At 48.5% G+C, this 18,165-nt stretch overlaps 1 protein-coding gene across 8 annotated transcripts in view; it reads left to right on the plus strand.

Moving 5' to 3' along the window:
* Positions 1-18,165, plus strand: part of LOC137428020 (flavin-containing monooxygenase 5) — a 104,186-nt gene that overhangs the window by 15,375 nt on the left and 70,646 nt on the right. For all 8 annotated transcript variants that reach the window (XM_078777522.1, XM_078777519.1, XM_078777527.1 and 5 more), the window contains one exon: positions 1,557-1,693. In XM_078777522.1, coding sequence (XP_078633648.1) covers positions 1,562-1,693 — 132 coding nt within the window. In that variant the 5' untranslated portion in view covers positions 1,557-1,561. The remainder of the gene's footprint in view (positions 1-1,556; positions 1,694-18,165) is intronic.

The raw sequence follows: 18,165 nt of genomic DNA on the forward strand, positions 1-18,165 counted from the left end.
AGAATAAGTTTGTTCCTATCTTATAATTTTAATGTAATGCTTCATTATTATTTACATTGACTTTTTAAAGGTAGGTCTACACTGCCCTACTTTGACACAAGGAAGCAACTGTCATTTTTGTCGAAATTGAGTTGTCACTTGTTCTAGGGTATTTGAGGTATGCTCTACAGTCTACACATTCGTACACAAAATAAAGTAACACGACCCTCCATTTCTGAGATATTAACATGTCAAAAGGAAGCAAGTACAGAAATATTGTCATAAAACTTTGACAAAAGGAAGCAACTGAGCAGGTCTTAGTTAGCCAATCATATATCAGCATAGAAATGGCAGATTGAGGGAGTTAACCAATCAGAGAGCTCCTATTATTCAGCTCGGCTTTCCCATGGTTTTTGCTCTGTGTTGTGCTTGTGCAACTGGTTGTGAAACCGCCCGAAAATGCTGAAATTCTCTGATGTTTTCGCCCATTTGAGAGATATGTAAGTACCTGACTGTTCAATATGATATTAGGTATTCAATTTTTAGACTCTTTTGTGTGAAACTCACGTTAACTAGTGTTTATTGTCTATTTACTAGACGTTTTATCCTGTCTTGTTTGTGCGCAGTTTCTGTGTAGTCCCATATACACATTGTTGTGTACAGTGTACAGAATGCAGTACACGTATCTAATGTTTAGAGTTAGAGTCTTGAAGCAAGTTTTTGAAAGCAATGACTAAATGTAGAGTTAAAATTATTTCCCCCTTCAGTGCTTGTAGTTGTGTGATTGTATTATCATTTGGAGGCAGTTTTGATTAAAATTTAATGATCGCCGGTGTAAAAAATTAGGCTCGTCTCCATCCTTGGGTTACGTGCACGAGAACTTGGATTTTGTATGACAGTGTATTGTATTACCGGACACTTTATTTGGAAGTTGATTTCAGACATTTGATTCATTAATTTACTCGGAAAATATAATTTGTATATGCATTATATCATACAAATTAATATTTCAAAGAAAAGAAATAAAAATAATATACTAATCTGACAAAATCGGCATTTGAACTGACCCCTTCAACATTTTTATCAATCTCGAGGCGCTGAAAATCGTCTTGTATTATTGATGTGTGAACAAATTTGGATTATTAATAAATACACACAAAACCAATAAATATATATCTAGCACAGTTTCATACCAGAGTGATCAGAAAATTTGAAAAGTTGCTTCCTTTTGTCAAAGTATTAGGCCTGGAACTATTACCATAATACTTTGACAAAAGGAAGCAAGTGATATAATTCACACAAAAATATGAATTCATATCTCCAACCGTGGTTGCCTAAAAAGTCTTCTTTGAGTACAGTTTGAAAAACATTATACCCAGGAAGGAAGAAACTCTGCCAAAGAGAGCAGAAAGAAAAACAAACACATTTTCCTCATTTACAAGAAAACTCCTTTCAGGCAGTTGCTTCCTTTTGTCAAAGTAGGGCAGTACAGTGTTTGTGTGTGTGTGAAATGTCCTTCCTAGGGTGAAGGACGAGAAACAGGTGGAATTTTATACAGACCGTCATTGTGTTTCTAGAGACCATGGCGAAGCGAGTCTGCATTATCGGAGCTGGATTGAGTGGCCTCACAACCATCAAATGCTGCCTCGATGAAGGACTCGAACCCACGTGCTTTGAAATGGGGGATGACATGGGAGGATTGTGGAAGTACCAGGTACAACATTAATAAGTTCAATAATCAACATAAAATGGCTTTGCTGCCTCGAGCTGAACAATGCGCCAAAACACAATTTGAGATCGCTCAAAGGTTGTAGATGCCATTCAGGTATGCTCTGATACTGAAGAAGAAGAGTTTGGGGAAACAAGGTGGCAGGTGCACATGAGTACACGTAGGTACTCTGGAGGTGTTCTTTGGTTGTTTTTTTCTTTTTTGTAACCCAAAATTTTGTTTTTCATCAAATTGATTTTCGTCATTTTTGTTGTTGTCCCTTCCAATACCCCATGCGCCACACACGCATGGTCTGTGATGCCACTTTATTTACCCGAGTAATAATGTAAAATAAAAAGTCTTCTTTGTCTTCAGGCTTTCATTTTCACCCTAATTCGTCTTCTCCAATCACCTCACCTTCCACCTCCTCAAAAAAACAACAATCTGGATTAGCCTATATTGTGACTCACACCTACTATATAAGAGAGATGTCTGTCTGTGTGCCGCCATTTTTCTCAAAGATGGCTGAACAGATCTTCGTCAAACTGTCAAAGGTCAGTCATTGGGTGCCTGGGAGTGAGTGCCAAATTGTTTGATAAACGTGATGCTTTTCCATTCCATATTGTCCGAGGGCCTTTCTTAGAACCGACATTTGTGATGGATTCTGATTTGGATGTACGGTAATTGCTTTTCCATTATATTTGCCCTCATTTCAAATATGTTATTTGTGATGGTTTCTTTCACGCTTGGGCAATGTCGGTTACTCCAGTTGTAAATGCTTTTATACTTTATTCGGGGTACAAATACAACTTTGTCTGGGGGGTAACATCTATATTATAATAGGCTACGGTGATTCTGTCTGTCTGTCTGTCCGGGGGTGTGGCTTACTCCGTTTGCAGAGTAGCTCCACCCATTCTTGGAGAGGCTTCATATAAACAAATATCCACCATTTTATTAACTCGAATAGCTTTGAGGCCTGTTTCGTTAGGCCCATACTGTCTTTCTCCCTCTCACAGGTTTATTTCAACACAAATTCGATATATCATTTCATTTTTAACAGTCGCTAACATAGTTTTAGACTCGGTTGAAAAAAAACGGGAAGAAAATCCGATGAAAGTTTCCGTTTATAGAACGAAATGAATTCTCAAAGGCCTGTAATTTCAAGGCCATTGAGCCTCTCTCACGCCTTTATCTCCAATCTAATTCATTTTCATCAATGGTTTTAGACGGTGTCAGCAATAATTGAGAAAATTTATGCACACACGGGAAATTGGCGATATTTTTTTTTTTTTAAATCGCGGCACGGGCGGTCATACACCGCCTAAAATAACAGACGGGGAAACGGCGAGATATATTAAAAATTCGTGGCGGACTTTTCCATTTGATGACAATCGTCACGATGAAATATTCAATTTATACGTCGTCACAATAATGTGGAGAGAGGAGCATAGCTTCGTTCACGTGTCGCCACAGACGGGAAATTGCCGACAGATATTTCTTCGTTAATATTTCATTCATCATTATTTTTCGGAAGTAAAGGTAATCCTGTTTAAACTGGCATTAATTCCATCATTGTTTTTTTCCGCATGAGTTCTCAAGGCTGAATCGCCTAAAATAACAGACGGGAAAATGCCGAGATATATAAAACAATCAAGAATCGTGACTCGGTTTCAAAAAACGGGAAGAAAATTCAATGAAAGTTCCCGTTTATACAACGAAATACATTTTCAAAGGCCACTCTAACTCACCATCACAGTCGCTGAGATGGTTCAAGTCTCCGTTTCAGCTAAAGTTGAGAAAATGGGCAAAATGTATTCCAACATCCCTTTTGAATGTGTTGACTATTATGTGGGCACGGCGAAGGAGAGAGGAGAATGAGAGGGGAGAATGAGAGATGACAATGAGAGAGAAGAATGAGAGAGGAGAATGAGAGAGGAGAATGAGGGTGAGAATGAGAGGTAAATGAGAGATGAGAATGAGAGAGAAGAATGAGAGACAAGAATGAGAGAGGAGAATGAGAGCTGAGAATGAGAGACGAGAATGAGAGAGGAGAATGAGAGACGAGAATGAGAGAGAAGAATGAGAGACGAGAATGAGAGGTGAGAATGAGAGAGGAGAATGAGAGAGGAGAATGAGAGAGGAGAATGAGAGGTAAATGAGAGATGAGAATGAGAGAGAAGAATGAGAGACAAGAATGAGAGAGGAGAATGAGAGCTGAGAATGAGAGACGAGAATGAGAGAGGAGAATGAGAGACGAGAATGAGAGAGAAGAATGAGAGACGAGAATGAGAGGGGAGAATGAGAGAGGAGAATGAGAGAGGAGAATGAGAGAGGAGAATGAGAGAGGAGAATGAGAGAGGACAATGAGGGTGAGAATGAGAGAGGAGAATGAGAGATGAGAATGAGAGATGAGAATGAGAGAGAAGAATGAGAGACGAGAATGAGAGAGGAGAATGAGAGCCGAGAATGAGAGACGTGAATGAGAGAGGAGAATGAGAGACGAGAATGAGAGACGAGAATGAGAGACAGGAATGAGAGAGCAGAATGAGAGAGGAGAAGGATAGAGGAGAATGAGAGAGAAGAATGAGAGATGAGAATGAGAGACGAGAATGAGAGAGAGGAGAGAGGTCAGGAGAGAGGTAATGAGAGAGGAGAATGAGAGAAGAGAAGGAGAGAGGGAAGGAGAGAGGAGAATGAGAGAGGAGAATGAGAGATGAGAATGAGAGAGAGGGAAAGAGAGAGGGAAGGAGAGGCGAAAGAGAGAAGAAAAACGTTCCCAGGACTTCGTTATTTACATTATTACTTGGTAAAAGTACAGCGACTGAATACTGAAGTTCGGGATGAACCGAAAACAAATTATATTTTTCCATATTCTTGGGGTTACATACAGAGTTTGTTTAAGGCGATTCAACTCTTTTCCAACTATGTAATTAAACAATACAGTACTTCAAAAATGTACATAATAATGTCGACCAACTATGGAATACTGTGGCGGACACGGAAGCCCACTAGCGTGGTGACATCATTCCGCGCACCAAGTGGGCAGTGCCGCAGTGGCCACGCCGAGGGGTAGGCGTGGCCTCAGGATATACACCGGGCACGCAGCCCGGAGCGCGCCAGTGCTACAGTGACCTCTTGTCAATAAAGACTCTTTTGTTTTACCCGCGTTGTCCGCTTCCTTCTTGGTAAGCAAGGAGCGCGCGTAGCACCGCGCTTTAATTGGTGACCCTCCGACGTTCTGGTCAGCCGTCGCTGACCACCCGACATGGCAACCAACGCGGTAGCAATGAAGCTCCCCGAGTTCTGGGAAGCTCAGGAGGAGATCTGGTTCCTGCAGGCCGAAGCCCAGTTCAGGCTTCGAGGCATCACGGCGGACGAGACACGTTACTGCCACGTGGTCGCCTCCCTCGGGGCCAGCACGGCCGCCCGCGTCGTGTCGGTCCTGAGGACCCCACCGGCCGACGACAGATACGAGGCGATCAAGAGTCTCCTCCTCGCCACGTTCGGCCTTACGGTGGACGCACGGGCCGATCGCCTTTTGGACCTCCCCGACCTCGGGGACACGCGACCGTCGGTCCGTATGGATCATATGCTGGCGCTCATGGGCGACGAAACCCCGAACGCCCTATTCCGGGCGTTATTTCGACGCCAGCTGCCGGCACGGGTCCGCCTCGCGTTGGCAGGTTCCGCCTTAACGGAACCCCGGGCGCTCGCTGCCGAGGCCGACAAGTACTACGCGGCTTTGGACACGCAGACGAGTCTTGGCGCGGTCACCGCGGCTCCCGAGGCTTTCCCTGATGCACCGCACCTCGTGTCCGCCGCCACGCCCCACCCACCACCGCCGCCGCCGCGAAGAAAACCACGGCCTCCGCCGCCGCAGCCGCCCACCTGGTGTTTCTTCCACGCCAAGTTCGGCCACGAGGCTCGGCAGTGTCGCCCGCCGTGCTCATTCGGCAGGTCGGGAAACGGGCGTGCCGACGCTCGGTGCTGGCTTTGAGCATCGGCAATTCAAACAGCCTCCTGTACATAACGGACACCTTGTCCGGGCGCCGTTACCTGTGCGACACGGGAGCGCAGGTGAGTGTCATTCCTGCCGGTACGTCCGACAAGCAAACCGCGGGCCGAGGTCCCGCGCTGCTTGCGGGCAATGGTACGTCTATACGCACGTACGGAAAACGCTGTCTCTTTCTGCGGTTCGGAGGGCAGGTTTTCCGTTGGTCGTTTGTTACGGCCGACGTGCCCATGGCACTGCTCGGCGCAGACTTCTTATGTGCTAATGGATTACTGGTGGATGTAAAGCGCAGAAGGCTTGTCCAGGCTGAGACGTTCAGCTCGCTCGCGTGCGCGCTGCCCGGCTCGTTGAGCAGCTCACAGAGCAGCTCATCGAGCGGCTTGCTGAGCGGTTCAGTTCCGGCCAGGTTCATCTGTACGCTTCCGGCAGCGGACGAATTCACCCGCCTCCTCGCGGGTTTCCCGGCCCTCACGCGGCCAACTTTCTCGGCGGGGGCCGTCAAACACGGGGTGGAACACCACATCCCCACCGCCGGGCCACCGGTCTACGCCCGGGCACGCCGCCTCGAGCCGACGAAGCTCACCGTAGCTAAAGCGGAGTTCGCTATGCTGGAGCGGCTCGGCATGGTGCGGCGCTCCGAGAGCGCGTGGGCGTCCCCGCTCCACATCGTGCCCAAGCCCGGCGGGGGATGGCGACCGTGCAGGGACTACCGGTGCCTCAACGACGCCACCACCCCCGACCGCTACCCCGTCCCCCACATCCAGGACTTCTCCGCCCGGTTGGCGGGGATGTCCTTCTTTTCAAAGGTGGACCTCGTACGCGGCTACCATCAGGTCCCTGTCAGGCCGGAGGACATTCCGAAGACGGCTGTCATCACGCCATTCGGGCTTTTCGAATTTCTTCGGATGCCCTTCGGTTTGAAAAATGCGGCTCAGGCATTACAGCGCCTAATGGACAGCATCTTGCGCGGCTTGGATTTTTTGTACGTCTACCTGGACGACATCCTCGTCGCCAGCGCGTCCCGCGAAGAGCACCTTCATCACCTCCGTACGCTCTTCGAACGCCTGGGCCAGCATGGCCTCATCGTGAACCCCGCCAAGTGCCGGTTCGGCGTCACCGGCATCGACTTTTTGGGGCACTGCGTCACCAGGCACGGGGCCGTCCCCCTACCGGCCAAGGTGGAGGCGGTGAAGGGGTTTCCGCGCCCCCGCACGATCAAGGGGCTCCAGGAGTTCCTGGGCATGGTAAACTTTTACCATCGGTTCCTGCCCCGCATCACCCAGCTCCTGCGCCCCTTACACGAGGCCCTTCGAGGGAAGCCGGGCAAAGGTGATGTTACCTGGACCGAGCAGATTGACGCGGCGTTCTCGGGCGCGAAGCTCGCCTTGGCCAACGCCACCATGCTCACGCACCCGGCGCCCGATGCACCGATCGCCCTCACCTCCGACGCCTCGGACTACGCGGTGGGCGTGGTGTCTGAGCAATGGGTGCGTGGTGCCTGGGAACCGCTGGCGTTCTTCAGCCGGCAGCTTCGCCCGCCCGAACACCGTTACAGTACCTTCGACCGCGAGTTGCTTGGGCTTCACCTGGCGGTCAGGCACTTCCGCCATCTGCTCGAGGGCCGTGCGTTCACGGCCTTCGTCGACCACAAGCCGCTGGTTTTCGCGATAGGCAAGGTCGCCGAGCCATGGTCGGCCCGGCAACAGCGTCACCTCGCGGCCGTGTCCGAGTACATGACGGACATCCGGCACGTCGCGGGAAAGGACAACCCGGTGGCCGATTGCCTTTCCCGGGCCGTCGCCCATGCAGTCCACCTTGGTATCGACTATGCCCGGATGGCGGCGGACCAGGCCGCCGACCCCGGGGTCCAGGCCCTGCGGACGCCGTCATGGACCTCCGCGTCACTGAGGTGCCCTTCGACGGCATGGGCACAGCCCTCGTTTGCGACGTCTCCCTCGGGCGGCCTCGCCCCATCGTGCCCGCAGGCTGGCAGTGCCAGGTTTTTGACGCCATCCACGGCCTGTCCCACCCAGGCACGAAGGCCTCCCAGAGGTTGGTCGCCGACAAGTTTGTCTGGCATGGCCTCCGGAAGGCCGTCCGCGGCTGGGCCAGGACGTGCCTCGCGTGCCAGCGCGCAAAGGTGCACCGACACACCCAGGCCCCCTTGGCGCCGTTTACGGTGCCGGAACGTTGGTTCGACCACGTTCACGTGGACCTGGTGGGACCTCTGCCCCCCTCGCGGGGTTGCACCCATGTCCTCACCATGGTGGACCGCACCACCCGGTGGCCGGAGGCCGTGCCTTTGGCGGCGACGACAGCGGCCGACGTCGCACAGGCGTTCATTGCCACCTGGGTCGCCCGGTTCGGCGCCCCCTCGGACATCTCGTCCGACCGCGGCCCCCAGTTCACCTCGGAGCTCTGAGGGGCGGTCGCGCGGGGGCTTGGGATCCAACTGCACCGAACCACGGCCTACCACCCCCAGGCCAACGGCCTGTGCGAGCGCTTCCACCGCTCCTTGAAGGCCGCGCTCTGGGCCACCCTCCGCGACGGCGGCTGGGTCGACAGGCTCCCCTGGGTCCTGCTGGGCCTCAGGACGGCGCCCAAGGACGACCTGCGCGCCTCCGTGGCGGAGTTGGTTTTTGGACAACCGCTGCGGGTGCCGGGCGAGTTCCTCTCCGACCACACGGCACCATGGTCCGCGGCGCAGGAGCGTTCCGCGCTGCAGGAGACCGCCCGGAGGTTCGCCCCGGTGCCGACGGCGCACCACGGGCATCCTCCTACACAGGTCGCCCCTGAGCTCCGCACCGCGGAGTACGTCTTCGTCCGGCACGACGCCCACCGGACACCACTGCGGCCCCCGTACGACGGGCCTTTCCGCGTGCTGGAGACCGGGGTAAAACATTTCACCCTGGACATCGGCGGCACCCCTGACCGGGTCTCCATAGACCGCCTCAAGCCGGCCCACCTCGACGTGGACCACCCACCGCCGGTGGCTCGGCCCCCGCGTCGGGGCCGCCCCCCTGCGGGCGGACACCCGGCACCGCCCAGCACCGCCGGCACGCCGGCCCCCGGTCCGGCACCCATCCCGGGTACAGCCGGGACCATCCCAGCTGGCATCCCTGCACCCCGGACGCCGCCGGTCGCCAGAGGGCGCTTCATCCGGGTCATCCGTTTGCCCCGCAAACTGGCCCTCCAGGTGCGCGGGAATTCTGGGGGGGCACGTTTGGCGGACACGGAAGCCCACTGGCGTGGTGACATCATTCCGCGCACCAAGTGGGCGGCGGCCACGCCGAGGGGTAGGCGTGGCCTCAGGATATACACCGGGCGCGCAGCCCGGAGCGCGCCAGTGCTACAGTGACCTCTTGTCAATAAAGACTCTTTTGTTTTACCCACGTTGTCCGCTTCCTTCTTGGTAAGCAAGGAGCGCGCGTAGCACCGCGCTTTAATACAATATTTATTAATAACGTTTGGTTTAAATCCACTTCCACTTCGTAAAGCGAAGTGTTTTCGATACTTTCAAATATATAAATGAACAAGAGTCAAGGCGGGTTCTCCACCATCCACCCTCTCAAGTCAAATCAAGTGAAGTCAACCAAGTAAAGGTAGAGGTTTCACTTCCCACCCTATGCTCCCTCCTCTCCCCTGTATGTGATCCTTTCCTCCTCTCCCCTGTGTGCAATGCTCTCCACTGTGCAGCTTGTGTAGTGAGGGTTGGAGGGTTGGAGAGGAGCAAGAAATTGGAGGGGAGCGAGATGGGTGGAGAGGAGCGAGGGGTTGGAGAGGAGCGAGGGGTTGGAGAGCAGCGAGGGGTTGGAGAGGAGCGAGGGGTTGGAGAGTGAGGAGCTGAGGGTTGGAGAGTGAGGAGCTAGGGGTTGGAGAGTGAGGAGCTAGGGGTTGGAGAGTGAGGGGTGAGGGGTTGGAGAGGAGCGAGGGGTTGGAGAGTGAGGAGCTAGGGGTTGGAGAGTGAGGAGCTAGTGATTGGAGAGTGAGGAGTTAGGGGTTGGAGAGTGAGGAGCGAGGGGTTGGAGAGTGAGGAGCGAGGGGTTGGAGAGTGAGGAGCGAGGGGTTGGAGAGTGAGGAGCGAGGGGTTGGAGAGGAGCGAGGGGTTGGAGAGGAGCGAGGGGTTGGAGAGTGAGGAGCGAGGGGTTCGAGAGTGAGGAGCGAGGGGTTGGAGAGGAGCGAGGGGTTGGAGAGGAGTGAGGGGTTGGAGAGGAGCGAGGGGTTGGAGAGGCACGAGGGGTTGGAGAGGAGCGAGGGGTTGGAGAGTGGGGAGCTAGGGGTTGGAGAGTGAGAAGCTATGGGTTGGAGAAGAACGAGAAATTGGAGAGGAGCGATGGGTTGGAGAGTGAGGAGAGAGTGGTTGGAGAGCGAGGAGCGAGGAGTTGGAGCGTGATGAGCTAGGGTTTGGAGAGTGATGAGCTAGGGGTTGGAGAGTGAGGAGCTAGAGGTTGGAGAGTGAGGAGCTAGGGTCTGGAAAGCGAGGAGTGAGGGGTTGGAGAGTGAGGAGCAAGGGGTTGGAGAGTGAGGAGCGAGGAGTTGGAGAGTGAGGAGCGAGGGGTTGGAGAGTGAGGGGTGAGGGGTTGGAGAGTGAGGAGCGAGGGGTTGGAGAGTGAGGGGAGAGGGGTTGGAGAGTGAGGGGTGAGGGGTTGGAGAGTGAGGAGTGAGGGGTTGGAGAGTGAGGAGCGAGGGGTTGGAGAATGATGGCCGATTTGAGAGTAGTGTGAGGGATTGGAGAAGAGTGTGAGGGATTGGAGAGGAGTGTGAGGGATGGGAGAGGAGTGTGAGGGATGGGAGAGGGGTGTGAAGGATTGGAGAGGAGTGTGAGGAGGTATTGGAGGGGAGTGTGAGGGATGGGAGAGGGGTGTGAGGAAGGATTGGAGAGGAGTGTGAGGAGGTATTGGAGGGGAGTGTGAGGAGGAGTGGGATTGGAGAGGCGTGAGGGTGGAGAGAGGAGAGTGTCAGGTGGAGAGGAGTGAGGGGTCATATATTATATGAAATAAATAAATTGTGTTCATTACACCATTTCTGGATCTGATGAATTGCCAGTAACCATTTTGTAAAATTTAATGTGCAGCATCTAAATCAAGATGTCCAAATGTCACACACGTCCATGCCCGTGGGATTCCCAATGGTGACCCCACTAGTAGGCTATGTTGCTGCAGCTTTATTCAGGGGTGTGGGGGACCGGGAGAGGGGCGTAAACTCTCTATGTACTCGTAAATGTGTACTGTGTAGCGCCAGCTGGTGATGGTCATCCCAAATTTGGGATCTTACAAACCGCATTCATCACTCACTCATCCCAAAAGTTTGTTTTTATGTTACTAAGCAACGCCCTTGCCTCACGCTGACACATATTCAGTTGGCACGGATACTGATCCATAATGTAAACAATCTATATATAATGGGGCAATTGTTTCTATGTATGTATGTATGTACAGTCACGTGAAAAAGTAAGTACACCCCATGTAAAGTTTTGACTTTTTCAACATATTTCAACATACAGCTATTTGATCTTCATTTCAACAATATTGATCGATAAAGGTGATATAATATAACAAATATCATGAAACATTTACATTTTGTAGTCCATTGTATAATTTAAATAAACATAAATGCAAATTTCGCATGTGGAAAAAGTAAGTACACCCTTGGCTCTAATCGGTGGTATTACCCCCTTTGGCAGAAACAACCTCAAGAAGGCGTTTCTTATAACTATCTACCTGTCTCTGACATCGATTGGGAGAAATTTTTGCCCACTCCTCCATGCAGAATTCTTTCAGCTGTGCGATGTTTGAGGGGTTTCTTGCATGCACAGCGCGTTTCAAATCCCCCCGCAACATCTCGATGGGATTTAGATCCGGGCTTTGACTTGGCCATTCCAGAACCCTCCATTTCTTTCTTTTCAGCCATTCCTTGGTGCATTTACTGGTATGTTTAGGGTCATTGTCATGTTGCAAGGTCGACCTCCGGTTGAGATTCAACTCTCCGACAGATGGCCTCACATTATCCTCAAGCACCCTCTGGTACAATGAAGAATTCATCGTGGATTCTATGATGGTGAGCGGCCCAGGCCGTGATGCAGCAAAGCTGCCCCAAAACGTAATATTTCCACCACCTTGCTTTGCAGTTGGTATCAGGTTCTTGTGGTCAAATGCTGTCTTTGGTTTTCGCCAAACATGTCTTCTCGTACTGTGGCCAAATAGCTCTACCTTTGACTCATCTGTCCAGAGCACATTGTTCCAGAAGTGCTGGTCTTTGCCTCGGTGTTCATTGGCAAACTTTAGTCTTGCCCTGATGTTCTTTCTGGACAGCAAAGGTTTCCTCCTGGCACACCTCCCATGTAGATCAAATTTGTGCAGCCTCTTTCTAATGGTAGACTCGTGCAATTTGACATCAACAGTGGCAAGAGCTACCTGTAGGTCCTGTGATGACATTCTGGGTTTCTTCGAGACTTCTTTCAGCATCTCGCGGTCTGCTCTCGGCAGAACTTGCTGGGGCGGCCTGGCCTGAACAAGTTGGCAGTTGTTTAGAATCTTCTCCACTTGTAGATGATCTTCCGGACAGTCGAATGATTGATTTCAAATTGTTTGAAGATCTTTTAAAATCCCTTCCCAGACTCGTAGGCATCTACAACCTTCTTTCTGAAGGCTTCAGAGAGCTCTTTTGATCTAGGCATGGTAACGCCGCACACTTCAACAAAAAAGAGCAAACCAAACTAAATGTCTGAGGTTTAAATAAGACAGGTTCCTCCAAGATCCTCTCTAACGATGTTGTAATCATTTGCACCTGAGCTGGTGCACCTGATTGTAATACCCAAAAGACCCCAAACACCAAAAAGACCCCGAAGGCCCAAAAGACTCCAAAGACCCAAAATATTGAAAAGACCCCGAAGAGCCAACAAATCCTGAAGACCCTGAAAGTCCCAAAATTCCCCCAAGGCCAAAAATAACGAAAATACCCCAAAGACCCAAAATACCCCGAAGACGTCCACATACTTTTGGCCATGTAGTGTATGTCAACATACTCAATAATGTCAAAATGTAAAATAAAAAAAATAGAAATTTTTACAAATTGATAAAAATGAAAAGCTGAAATGTTTTGAGTCAATAAGTATTCAACACCTTTGCTATGACATTCCAAATTAGGCTCAGGTGCATCAAATTTCCTTTGATCATCCTTGAGATGTCCCTACAACTTGATTGGAGTCCACCTGGGGTTAATTAAATTGATTGGACATGATTTAGAAAGAAACACACCTATCCTTATAAGGTCCCATAGCAGACAACGCATGTCAGGGCAGAAACTCGACCAGGAAGTCCAATGAACTGGTTCACGTTGACATTTGGGGTATTTTCTGTAGATCAGTGACAAAAAATCTCAATGAAATGCATTTTTAATTCATGATGAAACACAACAAAATGTGAAAAACGTCAAGGGGTGGTAATCTGTAATTTCTGAAGGTGCTGTTTGTTCTGGGAATGGAATGTTCCCTTCACTGGATTTCTAACAATATAAATGTGATTATCTTGATAGCGGCGATGACAAAACAGACACATATTTTGCCTCTTTTCAACCAAAACAAATTGAGACGCTGTGACCGATGTGAACAAGCATTACGCCTAGGTCCCCCGTCGGTGAAGTGATGTGAGTTGACAAAGTGGAAGACGCAGAAAACATGCTATGATATGATATTTCGCTCACAAGGTTCAGACATACATGGCGGCGGCCATCTTGGATTTTGACGTGGCGACCCAATTTTCAATAGCGTTCGTCCTTATGCCGAGATACACCCACACACCAAATTAGAAGTTGGTACTTCGCTTATTTTTCAAGATATTTCGCTCACAAGGTTCAGACATACATGGCGGCGGCCATCTTGGATTTTGACGTGGGTTGCACCCACACACCAAATTCGAATGCTGTCCTTCGCTTACGCACGCATGCACGCCCGCAAACACGCACGCCCGCATGCACGCACGCACGCACGGACGGACGGACGGACACACGGACGGAGGGGAAAACCATCATCCCCCTTTCGCTCCGCTGTGCGACGGGGGACAATAACTGTATGTTGAAATATGTTGAAAAAGTCCAAATTTACATGGGGTGTACTTACTTTTTCACGTGACTGTATGTATGTATGTATGTATGTATGTATGTATGTATGTATGTATGTATGTATGTATGTATGTGTGTGTGTATGTATGTCCGCTCTACACCCATTGGTTGAACAGCTGACTTGATGCCACCCACAATTGTAACCTGAAATACTTAACCTAAAGTACCCAGAGGACCCAAAAGACCTTACGCCCCATTCACCCCGAGGACCCAAAAGACCCAAATTACCCAAAGGACCATAAATTTCCCAAAAGACCCCGAGGACCCAAAGGGACCCAGAGGCACCAAAAAGATTGAAAATATCCCAAAGACCCAATCAATCCCAAAGACCCAAAATACGCAAAATACCCTGAGACATAAAATACCGCAAAGATTGAAAAGATCCATAATACCCCAAAGACCCAAAAGACCCGAACACCAAAAAGACCCAAAAGACCCTAAAGACACCAAATGTTGAAAAATCCCTGAACACCAAAAAGACCCCGAAGACCCAAAATACCCCAACTATTGAAAAGACCCCGAAGACACAAAATATCCTGAAGACCCAAACAACTCCAAAGACCGAAAAAGAAAACTCCAAAGACTGAAAAAAAAAACTTGTACACCGAAAATAACACGATGACCCCAAAAACCCAAACACCCCAAACACCAAAAAGACCCCAAAGACCCAAAATATTGAAAAAACCCCGAAGAACCAAAAGATCCTGAAGACCCTTAGAGACCCAAAATGCCCCGAAGATCAAAAAGACCCAAAATACCCCAAAGACCCAAAACACACAAAATACCCTGAAGACCCAAAAGACCCCAAATATTGAAAAGTCCCCAAACACCAAAAAGACCCCCCCAAAGATCCAAAAGACCCCAAATACCAAACATATTGAAAAGACCCCAAAGACACAAAATATCTGGAAGACCCAAAAGACCCCTCAGACCTTTGACGACCCTTTAAGTCCCCCAAGATCCTAAAGACCACCAACACCCCCTGAAGACCCAAAATACCCCAAAAAACTCCAAAGACCCCCAAAAAAACCGAACACTGAAAATACGCCGAAGACCCAAAGGACCCCAAAGAACCCGAAGACCCTGAAGACCCAAAAGACCCCAAACACCAAAAAGACCCCGAAGGCCCAAAAGACTCCAAAGACCAAAAATATTGAAAAGACCACGAAGAGCCTAAATATCCTGAAGACCATGAAAGATCCAAAATGCCCCCAAGACCAAAAAGAACGAAAATACCCAAAAGACCCAAAAGACACAAAATACCCCGAAGACGTCCACATACTTTTGGCCATGTAGTGTATGTCAACATACTCCATAATGTCAAAATGTAAAAAAAAAATTAAGAAATTTTTACAAATTAATAAAAATGAAAAGTTGAAATGTTTTGAGTCAATAATTATTATTCAACACCTTTGCTATGACATTCCAAATTAGGCTCAGGTGCATCAAATTTCCTTTGATCATCCTTGAGATGTCCCTACAACTTGATTGGAGTCCACCTGGGGTTAATTAAATTGATTGGACATGATTTAGAAAGAAACACACCTATCCTTATAAGGTCCCATAGCAGACAACGCATGTCAGGGCAGAAACTCGACCAGGAAGTCCAATGAACTGGTTCACGTTGACATTTGGGGTATTTTCTGAAGATCAGTGACAAAAAATCTCAATGAAATGCATTTTTAATTCATGATGAAACACAACAAAATGTGAAAAACGTCAAGGGGTGGTAATCTGTAATTTCTGAAGGTGCTGTTTGTTCTGGGAATGGAATGTTCCCTTCACTGGATTTCTAACAATATAAATGTGATTATCTTGATAGCGGCGATGACAAAACAGACATATTTTGCCTCTTTTCAACCAAAACAAATTGAGACGCTGTGACCGATGTGAATAATGTGCCGAGTGATGCGTGTGGTTGTTTTGAGCAGTGGATGTTATGAGGCTAGATTGTCGGTTGTGTGTATGTATTTGTGTGTACGTATTTGTGTGTGTGTGTGTGTGTGTGTGTGTGTGTGTGTGTGTTTGTGTGTGTGTGTGTGTGTGTGTGTGTGTGTGTGTGTGTGTGTGTGTGTGTGCATGTGGTGCTGTGGATTGTGGGTGGAAGCTGGTATTTTGTTATTACCTTTGCCACCGAAGGTGAATGAGGGTTATGTTTGGTTGAGGTTGAACAATGAGGTGATGCTTCACCCCTGGTTGTTTGTTACCCTCGCCTGAGGAGAGGGTGTTGCATTTGAGTCAGTTTGTCTGTTTGTTACTCGCCGGAAAAGATTCCGGCAAGTATGTTAATCGGTTGGTTTGTCTGTTTGTCTGTCTGTTTGTCTGTTTGTTTGTCTGCCTGTGCGCAGCACGACGTCTACACCGTTGCACAGAGAATCGCCAAACTTTACACACATATTTGTCTTGCCCTGGAATAGACTGTGCCCAATTTTTAACCCTCTCGGCCCAAGGCCTCCATTATGACGCCATAATTCGATAATTCGACAAGTACAAAACTTCATCCAATCCAGATGTAATTTCTTGAGCGACATGACGGCATAAACTGGTGGAGAAAAAAAATGATGACGTTATCGGTCACGTGGTTTGGCCGCATCTTGGAAAAACCGAAAAACGTTGCACCTCTATATCTCCGAAAGTGCTGTATTCAAAAAATTGAGACATGGCTCGTTGTATAGAACTCTCCATGGGGAATAAAATATGTTGATGCTGATGTCATTGGTGCCTCCATTATGACGTCATAAATCGACAAGTACAAAATTTCATCCGATCAAGATGCAATTTCTTGAGTGCCATGTCGGCATAAACTGGTCGAGAAAAAAAACTAATGATGACGTCATCGGTCACGTGGTTCGGCCGCCATATTTGTTTTAACACAAAAGCCTTAAAAACCACTGAAAACACCTCCTGGCGAGGGTTTACAATCTCTGATTGCTCTTTTTTCTTTGTTATTTGCTATTAAAACACAGTTCGGATATTTAGATATATATAATTATATTAATTTTTCCGATAAAAATGTATACATTAAAAAAAAAACCTTCCAACGTCGAATCAAATCTCGTGTTTGAAATTCCACCATGTTGAGCTCCAGCTGACGATGCATAGGCCGACATTTTGTGTGCTCGCTGTGGTGAATTGAATTTTGTTAATTTCGTCCTTGAATTTCACTTTTAAAGAACTCAATTTGAAGGTAAATCATTGTAGTTTGTGTGTCTTGTGTTTGGTTTACCTCATCCGTGCCATCCGCCCGGACACGTCCATAGATGGTCAGAGAATAAATAAACAAGTACAAAAAGTTTTAATTAAAACAAAAGCCGCGTCGATGTTACACAATGCCTAGATGCAGCTGTGCCTATAATGTCGATGTTATAGGCACAGGACATTCCTATTGATTCGATTACTTGATGTTATTTTTGTGCAAAGTGAAAATATATCTCGGCAATTTCCCGTGTGTGGCGACGAATTTTTAATATATCTCGGCATTTTCCCGTCTGTTATTTCGGGCGGTGTATGACTGACCATGCCGCGATTAAAAAAAAATATATCTCAATGGACTTGAAGTTACAGGCCTTTGAGAATTCATTTCGTTCTATAAAGGGCAACTTTCATCGGATTTTCTTCCCGTTTTTTTTCAACCGAGTCTAAAACTATGTTAGCGACTGTGAAAAATGAAATGATATATCGAATTTGATTTGAAATAAAACTGTGTGAGAGAGGAAGACACCACGGGCCTACAAAACAGGCCTCAAAGCTATGCGAGTTAATAAAATGGTGGATATTTGTTTATATGAAGCCTCTCCCAGAATGGGCAGAGCTATGGTTCCCAGAATGGGTGGAGCTTTGAGGTTTTGTCTTCTCTGCAAAAACAAGAAGAAGAAGAAGAACAAGAAGAACAACAACAACAGCAGAGGGCACTCTATGACCAGCGTCTGCGACGCGGCTAAAAATGAAGACCTTTAGCATTGGGAACTGCTGTAAACTTCAAATGCGCAGTTTAAAATTCGGCACAGGGAAAGAGATTATAGAGCTTATCACATTTTAGTTGCAATTAAATAAAGGCATGACCACCACCCAGAGACGAGAGTTGTATGGGGGAGGGAGAGTGTGGGGGATGGGAGGGGTGGTGTGCGAGGAGGTCAGCGTAGGGGTATTCGGGAAGGCGAGAAGGTTGGGGTAAGAGTTATAGGAGTAAAGCTGGCTTGGGTTATAGGAGTTCCCTCCCTCGTCATTGGACATTCCCTGACACCTGAATATGAGTCAGTGAAGGGCAAGGGAGTTGCTAAGCAACATAAATAAAGTTCTGGGAGGAATGTCAATACATTCTAAAGGATTAAGTTTGTTGTTTCGGATG

This window comes from Myxine glutinosa, chromosome 5 (assembly GCF_964187855.1).
Source record: "Myxine glutinosa chromosome 5, kmMyxGlut1.1, whole genome shotgun sequence".
In the NCBI taxonomy this organism is placed as follows: domain Eukaryota; kingdom Metazoa; phylum Chordata; class Myxini; order Myxiniformes; family Myxinidae; genus Myxine; species Myxine glutinosa.